This window comes from Henckelia pumila, chromosome 3, assembly GCF_033568475.1.
Source record: "Henckelia pumila isolate YLH828 chromosome 3, ASM3356847v2, whole genome shotgun sequence".
NCBI lineage: Eukaryota > Viridiplantae > Streptophyta > Magnoliopsida > Lamiales > Gesneriaceae > Henckelia > Henckelia pumila.
The window spans coordinates 82,864,525-82,877,430 of record NC_133122.1 but is presented as its reverse complement, the minus strand read 5'-3'; the positions used below and the strand labels follow the sequence as shown (position 1 = coordinate 82,877,430).

At 41.1% G+C, this 12,906-nt stretch overlaps 1 protein-coding gene across 1 annotated transcript; it reads right to left on the bottom strand.

The window, feature by feature from the left end:
• Positions 1 to 10,065: 10,065 nt before the first annotated feature.
• On the bottom strand, positions 10,066 to 11,118 carry LOC140889107 (uncharacterized). The gene has a single exon (XM_073296815.1). The coding sequence runs from the start codon at positions 11,116 to 11,118 to the stop codon at positions 10,066 to 10,068; it is 1,053 nt and encodes a 350-aa protein (XP_073152916.1).
• Between the last annotated feature and the right edge of the window lie 1,788 nt (positions 11,119 to 12,906).

Sequence of the window (12,906 nt, the reverse complement as noted above, 5' to 3'; positions counted from 1 at the left end):
GTCGTCTTATATGTTTAGTGCTTGAAGATAATGTGCTCACGCTGGATTTCATGCTCTTGATGGTTTTCTCTGTGTCTGAATTTATAACGGTCTTATGTTTTATTCCTCTATATATATTACATGTTGATCTACGCAATCACGGGTTTGATGATATTTCTATGAATCGAGGTCAGTGGTTTACTTGTCAAGAAGGTATTCATCACAGCACGAGAAGAACTACACGGAGTTGAGGATTGTTGGGATTTGTTCAAATCTTTATGAAGTTGAGGATTGTTGGGATTTGTTCAAATCTAACTAGTTTCTTGTTTCTCTTCTATTGTTTTATCCACTATGCCTTGGCAATCATACTGCATTTCATTGTTCCACGTACAGTAAAGATGTAAATGGTGCCTTGATTATGCTTGAGCCATAGTAAAATTGTTCACTTGAAAATGATGTACCCGTGTTTGAGATTTGTTGCAGACTCATTTTTGCGTGGATTGTGAATTATTATCCTATCTAAAATAATTTTTTTTAATATTACCCATTTTGGAGTGATCTGATCACTCAAAGAAAGAGAACAAACTGATATCTAATGAGTAAATACTAAGATTGATTATATTATATAACACTACTTCAAAATGAAAGCCGCTGAAATGTAGTAAGCCTGGGTTTTGCATCTTATTTGGGTTTCACGAGCGACAAAATCTCTTTACTGCATTATCATTTTGCTATTTGCTCATTTGGGTTTCCTTGTAGATGGCGTTGTTATGCCTTCATGGTTTGACATTGCTGAAATACCTGTGACAGCTGTAAGTTTGCATCATTTTATCTTCAATTTTCTGTCATAATTCATTTGCATCTGCCTTTTAATCCTTTTTTAATCTGTATATTATGTTGAGCTCCATTATAAGTCTTTTTAAGTTCTATAAAAATTCTGTCTTTGATTCATTTTTCCTTAAACAGATTCATTATAATATGTATAAATTCGACTTGATTCATGTATAAACGGAATCACTTTACTTTCTTTACGAACATATTCAGTTTATTGTGATGTGTTTGATTCATTTTTTCTTTAAATGGTTAGGCTAAAGACCATAGTAGGAAGTCAGGGTAGTATATATCTCACCTCTACTTTGGAATCCCTGCACCATGTATTCTCTCAGTCTGAATCATCTAAATTAATATTATTTTTCAGGATTCCCCAAAAGATGAAGGCAGTGTGCTCAAAGCAGTTCAGAATATACATGCATGCAATGATAGATAAAGAGATAGCCGCTGGAATCAATCCTAGCAATGTTTTTGTTTGTGGATTTAGTCAAGGAGGTCCGTGTGTTGAAGTAGTTTTCTGTTCTGGTCATTCTGATGCTTTAAACAGTTTGGTGTGCATCATGCCTTAAAAATTTTGTCAAATATTAGGTCTGGAAACTCGAGGTTGCAACTAGTGCGACAGAGCATGTCTTGTTCACATATGGTGGTTCTCCATGCAAACAGAAAAGCGTGTTGCTTTGTCCAAACTCCAAAGAAATCAAACCTATACTTTTGCAAAACATGAAGCTTTTAGAAACTTTTACCAATATTCACTTTTGACTTGTTTTATACTTAATGCAATTGAGAAGAAAGTCCCTCGCCTTTTACTTGTCTTGGATATTTAATTACTATGACACCACAAATTTTGTGTGTGAGAGATTCTCAACCATGAGTTTGTTCTGACTGCAGACATTGCATGATTGTGAGAATGTCCTAAGCCGACATGACCAAGCTGGTTTGAAGGACTCCATTCCAACAGAAACAAAAAATTGCATCAATAAATTCCATGATGAGTGTTTGACATCAATGTCTGATGATCTTCACACTCCTGTAGAATTGGCTGCTATGTCGGAACCATTGAAAACCATCAATGATCTTCTGCATACTCGTAAGGTGCTTTATTCAATCTAGAAGCAATTTTAATTTTCGATGCAGTCTCACAGGCTCCAGTTTTTACTCAATGTGTTTACCTCCTCGAGTTCAAATATGTCCGGCTCTTGAATAGTAAGATGGTATATATGGCTCACATGTTTTCTAGCTCATTCAGTGGTAAAGCTGATTTGTCATGTATGGATTAATTTTCGTTCCTTTTTACTGTGGCAAAGTCATTTGGGTACATGATTGAAAATTTGAAGCGGATAGTTTTGAACCTGTAGGCTTCTTTCTGCAGGGAAAGAAACAAGAGTTAAGACTAGAGTCGCTTGCAGCTTTAGAAAATACAATTATAAGTGCTCTTACTATTTTGGGGCTCTTTCCTGATAGCTGCTCTGAGGTAACCCACAATAACTCTCATTCTGGCATGCACGCACGCACACACACAGAGGGGGCAGGGGAAGAATGTACTTGTTTGCAGCTGTGAGAGGGACCATATTTCGAGTCATGGTTTTCTCAAAAATATGCACCTGCGGGCTGCGAGTAAGGTGTACAATTGAATGTTATGCTTGCAAGTAGTCATTGCTCTCAGATTTATGAGTTCCTTGTCGGCCTTTTATGTTCTGTGAATACTGGTTGTATACACTATGAAGTCTACTATGCAGTCTACTTATGATTCATTGAGATATTAGTATTTTCATTATCATTGTGGAATCAATCCTAGTTAAAATTAGCCACTTTTGATCTATTCCAATTTTTCTTTTTGTGTCTTTCTGTACTTTAATAGGTTGATGCATACTTATTCTTCGCCCGATGAATGAAAAGTTCAAGTTCGATGATATATGATGACTGGCATATTTTGTTGGTTTCAAGTCCATGCTTTCTGTTTGCAATGCCATGGATATGACATATGGGAATTTAATTTTAAGACTCTTATATTGCTCCTTTCGAAATAGTTTTATTTGATGGTGAATAGAGAAAACAGATGAATCCTCCTGTACCAAATTTAGATTGAATTCAGTTTCTAAATAATTTAAATGACATAAACTTAAAAAAAATTATGCAGAAATAGAAAAGCTTACTGATTGGATATCTAAGTTGGTGTTTTTTGAAGACAAAGGTTGGATATATATTTTTCTCCTAATTCTCAAATATTTCCCTTGTTCAATGAATGTAGTTCACTGACGGTGGACAATATTCTGAATATCATCTAGTGTATCATAGAATATGGTTTCACATAAAAATTTGGTTTACTCGATGATTTAGGCAATGGTAACTATATTAAAATTAAAAATAAGATATTTAAATATAAAATTTAAAATTTGAGTGTATGCTTGTAGGAAGGGGATAGAGGTCCAGGGTGACTTAGGTGGGAACACTTAACCTTTCATTCACTTATTTCTTTATATTCCCGTGCACTCGTATTAACTTTGTCCATTTTTTATTTTTTCTTTTTTTATTTACAGACGAAAGAATAATCGAAGCTGAAATGACGACTGACTTCCGGGCTGCAGCCAAGAGGTTGAAACGAAAGAAACCCGAGGCCTCTGCAGAATCTGCCACTGAATCTGAACCGCATATTCCCGAGCCAGGATCCAAGAAAACTTATAAGACAGTTCGGGGGGATGAAGCCCCTAGTAATCTTGAGCCCATTCTTCCATCCAGTACCACTGTTCATGGAAAGGGAAAAGAGAAAGCATTCATTGATCTCAGCTCCCTTCCCGAGCACATGGAGCGAGGTGATCCCGACCACCCCTATAGCCCAGGGATTTCTTTCTTTGCCCGGCCAGACCATCCTGGGAGCTTGAATATTGTGCAGCACATGGTCTCTACAGAGGACCTAGAGATAGTTCGGCGCTGCCGGATAAAGAGGCTGAGGAATCTTTGGCCTTGGCCCTCATGCAGGTAATTTCTGGGTTAATTATAAACTTGAAAAATTACTTTTATCCTTTTTCCTATAAATAATAACTTATATTTCTCTTTCTAGGTCGTGATCTGGTCGGGGGAGATTACTGCCCGCTCCTATAAGGCCCGTACTGACCACTCTTTAAACCAAGATGCCTTGGTAAAACGAATAGCTTCATTGACTGGGCAGATTCGTGATATCAAAGCTGCTCATGACCAGGAGGTGTATGATATGAGGTCGGACATTGAGACAGCTCAGGACGGGTGGGATGAGGCCAAGAAGCGTATTACCGAGCTCGAGGCTGCTCTGGCTGCCAAGGAACAAGAGTTCGAGGTCGGATGGTCTAAAAAGAAGAAAGATTTTATCAATTCCTCTGATTTTGCCGACCTTTTTGCTGAGAAGAATGTGGCCTTCTTTGAAGATGGCTTTAAGGGGTGCCTAGCTCAGATCCGGGCTGAGGGTTATTCTGAAGCCGAGCATCCTTTCTCCTCCCTTGACTCTGCCAAGGCCCTGGATGACTTGCCTGATGAGGAAGAGAAGTCTGAGCAAGAGGAGCATGTGCAGGAGGGAGAAAAGTTCGAGCAGAAGGAGGGTACTGCCACTTAGTTTTCCTTTTTGCTTTTTGAAAACAATGTTTGACAACATTCTATTCAGACCCTGTGTGGTCTTTTATTTCTTGCCCACCCCGGGCCATGTACTCTGTTTTGCCAAACAAACTTAGACTTAGATCGGTTCATTAATTCCCAATCTCTAGAAAAGAATGAGTTCTTGGTTAGATTAATTCCCCAATTTGAGACTTTGGTAAATGCTCAACTAATTATGAAATAAGTTCCCTCGCAGATATTTAAATAATTGGTAAGTATGAAATGAATTCCTGAGTTGGAACTAAGTATAAGATTTATTCCCGATCTGGAAACTTAATAAAATTTTACTAAGTATAATATTGTTGCCCGAGCTGGTATTATGGAAAATTTTTGCAAAGTATAAAAGTGATTCCCGAGCTGAAATTATGACAAACTTTTGTAAAGTATAAAAGTGATTCTCTAGCTGGAAATCTATGATAATTATTGAGTTTTAATTTGATTACAAAATACGTGGTAAGAGCCGAGCTGGTCGGGCTTTAATTTGACCACGAATGACGTGGTGAGTGCCGAGCTGGTCGGGCTTTAATTTGACCACAAATGGTGTGGTGAGTGCCGAGCTGGTCGGGCTTTAATTTGACCACGAATGGCGTGGTGAGTGCCAAGCTGGTCGGGATTTAATTTGACCACGAATGGCGTGGTGAGTGCCGAGCTGGTCGGGCTTTAATTTGACCACAAATGGCGTGATGAGTGCCGAGCTGGTCGGGCTTTAATTTGACCACGAATGGCGTGGTGAGTGCCGAGCTAGTCGGGCTTTAATTTTGACCACGAATGGCTTGGTCAGTGCCGAGCTGGTCGGGCTTTAATTTGACCACGAATGGCGTGTTCAGTGCCGAGCTGGTCGGGCTTTAATTTAACCACGAATGGCGTGGTCTTGCCGAGCTGGTCGGGCTTTAATTTGACCACGAATGGCATGGTGAGTGCCAAGCTGGTCGGGCTTTAATTTTGACCACGAATGGCGTGGTAAGTGCCAAGCTGGTCGGGCTTTAATTTGACCACGAATGGCGTGGTGAGTGCCGAGCTGGTCAGGCTTTAATTTGACCACGAATGGCATGGTGAGTGCCGAGCTGGTCGGGCTTTAATTTTGACCACGAATGGCATGGTAAGTGCCAAGCTGGTCGGGCTTTAATTTGATCACGAATGGCGTGGTGAGTGCCGAGCTGGTCGGGCTTTAATTTGACCACAAATGGCGTGGTGAGTGATGAGCTGGTCGGGCTTTAATTTTGACCACGAATGGCATGGTAAGTGCGGAGCTGGCCGGGCTTTAATTTTGACCACGAATGGCATGGTAAGTGCCGAGCTGGTCGGGCTTTAATTTGACCAGGAATGGCGTGGCGAGTGCCGAGCTGGTCGGGCTTTAATTTTGAGCACGAATGGCGTGGTAAGTACCGAGTTGTTCGGGCTTTAATTTGTGATGTTTGACAAAAATATGTCGTTTTTTCATTAATAATTTCCCAAAAAACATATCTTAAAAAGAAAAAAAAATAACAAAAGAATCTAACTACTACTACAACTATCAAATTTAAAAAACCCAAAAATAATAAAATAAATCACAACCATTTACCCCCATGAGGCCTGGTGATGCAACAGGTCTGATCGGGCCCCTAAGAGTAATATTTCTTCAAGTGTTGAGCGTTCCATGGCCGTTTTCCTTGTTTTTCATGTGCATCTTCCAAATAATAAGCGGCCACTCCTGCCTTTCCTATCACCTTAAAGGGTCCTTCATACTTTGCATCCAGCTTCCCTCTCTCTCCATGGTGTTGAATTTTCCTCATAACCAAGTCCCCTTCTTGGAAGGCCCGAGGGTAGACCCGTTTATTATAGGCCCGGGTCATTCTTTTGCGATAAGCTACCAACCGAACTGCTGCTCTATCTCGACTTTCTTCAACTAGGTCCAGGTCCATTGCCCTTAGCTCATTGTTGTCAAGGCCATAGGCGATTATTCGAGCACTTTCTTGTCCAATCTCGGCAGGAAGGACTGCCTCAGTCCTGTACACCATATTATACGGTGTCTCATCCGTCCCGGACCTTGTTGTAGTTCGGTAAGACCATAATACGGATGGAATTTCATCCACCCATTTTTCCTTAGCTGAATCTAACCTGGTCTTGAGTGTTTGCACAATAGTTCTGTTAGTAACCTCTACTTGTCCATTCCCTTGGGGGTAAGCAACAGATGTAAAAATTTGTTCAATTTTTATCTGTTTACACCAAGCTTGGACCTTGGAGCCGCAAAACTGTCTTCCATTGTCCGATATGAGTCTGCGAGGTATCCCGAACCGGCAAACAATATTTTTCCATAAGAAATTCAAGACTTCTTTTTCTGTGATTTTGGCCAAGGGCTCGGCCTCGACCCACTTTGAAAAATAATCAACTGCCACCAACAAAAATTTCCTCTGACCTGTACTGATTGGGAATGGCCCAACAATATCCATCCCCCACTGATCGAAAGGACAGACGGCTACCACTGCCTTCATAAACTCCGCGGGCCTCCACTTTAATTAGCATGCCTTTGGCAATTGTAGCATGAGTTGACCAGGGCAGATGCGTCCTTCTTCATGGTGGGCTAGAAAAATCCGGCCAACAGAGCCTTCCTAGCTAAAGCTATACTTCCCAAGTGATTGCCACAACAACCTTCATGTATCTCTCGTAAGACATGATTAGCCTTGTCCGAGCCAAGACACTTGAGAAGAAGTTGGGAGAATGACCTCTTGAAAAGTATTTTATCAACCATCACAAAACGTAAGGCTCTTCTCTTAATTTCCCGAGACTTCTTGTTATCATTCGGAAGCTCATTCTTGGTTAGGTATTTGTGTATGTCATACCTCCAATCTCCTTCCAATACATCCGCTATTATGTCATCTAGACTTTCAAGTTGATATATCATTTCTTTTCCCTTCAGCTCGGGGTTCCGATGGTTCCCCTACTGAACTTGCCAGATGGGCCAAGTGATCGGCTTTTGTGTTTTCAGTCCTCGGGATCAACTCCATAGTGAGCTCGATAAAATCTTCCTTGGCTTTGTCTAATGCTTGAGCATATTTTATCATCTTTTCACTCTTGGTTTCAAACTTCCCCTTGCTCTGTTGTATGACCAATTGTGAATCTGAATAAAGGGTAGCTCGGGATACACCCAGATTCCGAGAAGCCTTTAGTCCGAGCAATAGGGCTTCATATTCTGCTTCATTATTATATGCTCGGAAATCCAACCTTATTGAGATGTTGGTTTCCTCGCCCCAAGGTGATATTATCACAATCCCAACCCCGCTTCCTGTTTGACAAGATGATCCATCTATAAATATATTCCAATGGTCTTCTTGTTCTAACTGAACAGTCTCTGCCAAAAAATCAGCTAGGGCTTGAGCTTTGATGGCAGTACGGGGCTCAAACTTTATGTCTTACTCACTTAACTCTGTAATCCACTTGATCAATCTTCCGGATGAATCTGGGTTGGCCGCGATTTTTCCAAAGGCGCTGTTGGTAAGAACAGTGATCGGATGTGACAAGAAATAGGGCCTTAACGTTTTGGCTGTAATGACTAGGGCCAGAGCTAACTTTTCCTGTGTCATGTAGTTAAGCTCCGCTCCTTTCAAGGCGTGACTGACAAAGTAGATGGTTAGATGAGCCACCCCCTCCTTCCGGACCAGGACCGAGCTAGCAGCATGGGGTGTGACCGCTAGATACACAAAGAGCTCTTCTCCCTGTACCGGTTTGTTCAACACCGATAGCTCTTTTAGATATGTTTTCAACTCCTAAAAAGATTTTTCGCTTTGTTCATCCCACTCAAATTTTTTAGTTTTTCTGAGTGCTTTGAAGAAAAGAAAATTTTTATCCGCTGATCTTGAGATGAACCGAGCTAATGCGGCAATACTTCCTGATAACCTTTATACTTCGTGAATATTCTTAGGCGATGTCATAGAGATAATGGCTTGAACTTTTTCCGGATTAGCTTCAATTCCTCTCCTTGTGACCATGTACCCTAAAAACTTCCCAGTCTGAACCCCGAATGTGCACTTGCTCGGGTTTAACATTAGTCGATATTCGCGTAGTGTCTGGAATGTCTGAGTCAGGTCGGCAATGAATTGTTTAGCTGTTCGAGTCTTGACCAGAATGTCATCCACGTACACCTCAATATTTTTGCCTATCTGTTGTTTGAACACCTTGTCCATTAATCTTTGATAAGTGGCCCCAGCATTTTTGAGTCCAAAGGGCATAACCACATAGCAATAAGTTCCTGTGGAGGTGATAAAACTTACTTTATTCTGATCTTCCTTGGCTAGGGGAATTTGATGATATCCCTGATAGGCGTCCAGGAAGCATAACAACTCATGCCCAGATATAGAATCCACCAGCTGATCTATTCGGGGCAAGGGATAGCAATCCTTTGGGCAGGCCTTGTTCAGATCCCGAAAGTCTACACATATGCGCCATTTACCCGAGGACTTGGGTACCAGGACCACATTTGATAACCAGGTCGGGAAGTATACTTCTTGAATGTGTCCAACCTTCAAAAGTTCCTCAACTTGCCCCTGAATCACAGCGTCTTTTTCGGGCCCAAAGTGTCATTTTTTTTGAATAATAGGCGATAGTCCCGTATAACATTTAGCTTATGCTCCATTACTTCTCTCCGTACTCCCAAGAGATCAGATACGGACCATGCGAAGGCGTTTTTGTTCTCCATCAGACACTGTATTAACTGCTCTTTAAGAGGGGCTTCTAGCGTCCGAGCAATCTTGACATCAAAGTTTCTTCGCACTCTTCTTCGGTAGTAGGAGGGGTATCTTCTTCCAATAAATTTACTTGTTCCCGACCTATAGGCCCGGTTCGGTCATCATGATTAATTTTCACTGCTTTTTGTTCTATCCGTACCTCTTCTACGTAGCACTTTCGAGAAATCTTCTGATCTCCTTGAACCTCGCCAATTTCATTACCCACAGAAAATTTGAGCTTTTGATATAATGCTGATGCTACGGCCATGAAGATAGTCATGGCCGGTCTTCCCAAGATAACATTGTATGCAGAGGGTGCATCCACGATAATAAAGCTGACAATCCGTGTTTTACTCGTACGGCCCTTTCCCAAAGTGAGCGGTAAATTGATCAATCCAGTAGGTCGGATGGCATGGCCGGTGAACCCGAACAATGACATCACCACTGGTTCTACCTTATACTCCCCTAAATCCATCTGATTTATGGTTTCTTGGAATAGCACATTGACCGAGCTTCCCGAATCAACAAAAATCCGGGCCACATCATAATTAGCGACCAGAGCTCGAATAACCAGTGCGTCATTATGAGTAGTATCTGACAAACCTTTAAGATCATCTGGGCCAAAGGAAAGGGTCGGGCCTGTCCTAACCACCTGGTCGGCTATTTCCATGTTGCTCAATTTCCGACTGCTTGTCTACCTTGCCCTATTGGAATCTCCATCAGTCGGTTCCCCAGATTTCATGTTGATGATACCTTTTGCGGGAGGGGGTGGTCCTTGATTATTCCCAGGTTGATTTTGATTCGGACGCTGAAAATTTCCCTGTTGCGGCCCAGGTTGGGGTCTTGGTGCATACTGATCGGGGCCTTCGCGACTCCTTTTATTTGAGGGATATCCTCCTTTTTGTCTTGCCAACCTATCCTTCATCCCTGGCTCCTATTGAATTATCCTCTCAATCTCTTGCTCCAGCTGACGACAATCATTATTATTGTGCCCGTACTCATTGTGAAAATCACAATACTTATCAGATTTCGGCCTGCGAGGATCCTGCTCACTCGACGGAGGCCTCTGTAGAAGTCTCTTTTCTTCACATTTTCGCATGGCCTGAATCCTACCCATCCTTAGCGGGGTGAAAGAGGTGAATTGTCCCAGGAGTTTGGGTCGAGGAGATGGTCCCATCCTCCGAGGTATGTTAGGGATCCTGGTGTTCTTTGGACTTGGTGGCCTGTCCATCCCACTATTCAAATGGGAAACTTGCACCTCCTCTAGATTCACATATTTCTCGGCCCGAGCAAGCAGTTCATCGTAGGTAGATGGCGGTTTTTTGATCAGAGATTTAAGAAAATCCCCTGTAGTAAGTCCTTGGGTAAACGCACTGATGAGCAGATCAGTAGTGGCAGTAGGTACTTCAAGGGCCAAGGCACTAAATCGACTAATATATATTCGCAAATCTTCTTGACCTTGCTGTTTGATAGCAAAAAGACTGAGAGTTGTTGTGGGGTGCATCTTGCTACTAGCAAAATGGTGTAGAAAGGCTCTGCTGAAATCTTTGAATTCCGTGATATCTCCTGGACGCAGTAGGTTGAACCATTGTTGTGCTGGTCCTATCAAAGTATTGAGGAAGACCCGGCACTTGATCAGGTCAGAATACTTATGCAATAACGCAGCATTCTCAAAACGGGACAGGTGCTCTTCCGGGTCCCCTTTCCCATTATATTCCCCAACATGTGGAAATTTAAAGTTTTTGGGGAGTTCGGACTCCAATATTTCAGCAGAGAAAGGAATATTCCGAACTGGCGTGGCTAGATATCCTGACTGTTTCTTCTTCAAGAGATCCATCTCTTCTTTTAATTTCCTGATCTCCTCTAATTGCGCGTTCTGATCTGGTGGTGGGGGAGGGAGATTGGCAGCCCTTGCAGCCATAGCCTTTTCAACAGCGGCCGCAACCATTTGTTCCATCTGTGCGTCTACTCCATTCATGCCAACCATCTTAACTCTGTTTCTTCAAATTTCCACAGACGGCGCCAATTGATGATGTCGATTTTTTCCTCCAGGTTCGATCTGGTAGAGTGAATCTCCAAATCTTTAGTAAATCGGGTCGGGTCGGGCACGACGGATTTCTGCACATACAGAAGCCAATTTAGGGGACGCCGAAGGTGTTTTTGGCGTGACCCCTCCGATGCCTAAGTCAGTGCTCGAAAGTGAAAGAGCTTGACAAAAATTAAGAACAAGAGAATATGCGTGCATGAATGTGTGAACAAGAAGTGAATAGAAGAGATGAATCCATAAACTATGAACCATACCTGTATTTATAGGGGCTTGGAGGGGTAGGTTACCTTGTCAAGGTAGAACATGTGTTAGAGTAGGACTCTACTCGGGTAAGAGCCCTGTCCAAGTAGGATTCTAATATCAATTTAAAGATAATATCAAATCTTGGATTCATAAGATATTGTCCTTATCTGTTGATGATCTTCATGTGTCCGAGAGTAGTGGAAAGTTCCAGATATTGGGCCCTTCCTAGGCTCGGGTCGGGCTCTAACCATACCTAGTTAGGGCTCAAGCCCATGTATTCATGATTACGATCTTATTCCCTAACAGGGTCATTTCAGACTGGGCTTCTCATAAAATAAGACTAAATGGGCCTCAAAGTGTATTTTCAAAAATATGAATTATTGGGCTCGGGTCGGGTTAGACCCGTATATTTTTTAGGGACATCATAATCATTAATTTAATCTGGTTCTAGAGCCTTAAGTCTCAGTTTCACATTCAATTAATGGGCAAAAATAAATACTATGGATGTTGATCGTTCAATTTGGCGGGAAAAAAAATGTTGTTATGTGATACTTACATGTGTTAACTATCAATTCTTAACATTTAACTAACGACTGACATGAAATTAGAACATAATCTAAAATTTGAGGGAGTAATTAGCATGCACAAAACTAGAGACAATTGAAAAAAAGGGGAAAATATAAAGATATGACTATAAATTATCCTTAAATAATAAATCCGAAATTTTTTTAGTTTACCACATTGAAGTATTTCAGTTATACAGTTGTGTACATGACGTGTGCTTGCAAAGTTAATATTAATTAAATATAATAATTTGTGTTATTTTCAAGCTAATGAAATTTGTTTGTCCTTTTGTACATGACGTGTGTTTGCAAAGTTAATATTAATTAAATATAATAATTTGTGTTATTTTCAAACAAATGAAATTTTTTATTTTCAAATTAATGATTTTTTTCATAATTTTTATTACGAGTAATGAATAATTTGAAAATTTTAATATCTTATACTGTATCAATACTATATCTTACTAATATTTTTAATTAAAAATATGTTTTAAGGGGTCCTTATCCTTGTAAAATAGGTAAAAAGAAATCAGCACGGAAAGACTTAGAAAGTTCTGAAAGACCTGAACTGCAGTAACTCGGTCCTATTTTATAAGATTAAATTGATTAAGCATGAATTAAAGACTTAATTTGGATTTAATTGGAAAATTTATGATGTTTGGTTAAGGAGAGTTCGGAAGGTCTGAACCCAAGTTCGGAGGGTCCAAACACTTCGGAAGCACAGTTCAGTGTTCGGAGTCTACGGACGGTTCGGAACGTCTGAAGTGTGATCGGAGCTTCCGATCGTAGTTAGGTCATGTGCATTATCGACGTGTCAAGGAGTTTGGATACGCAGAAGATCAGAGCTTTCGAAGAGGAGTTCGGAGCTTCCGATCGTTGTATTTCTGCAACGTGGCTGGCATGCGAGTTCGGAGCCTCCGAA

Excerpts from the sequence above, each read along its gene's own strand:
- LOC140889107 (XM_073296815.1), bottom strand. The coding sequence starts at position 11,118 with ATGGTTGGCATGAATGGAGTAGACGCACAGATGGAACAAATGGTTGCG.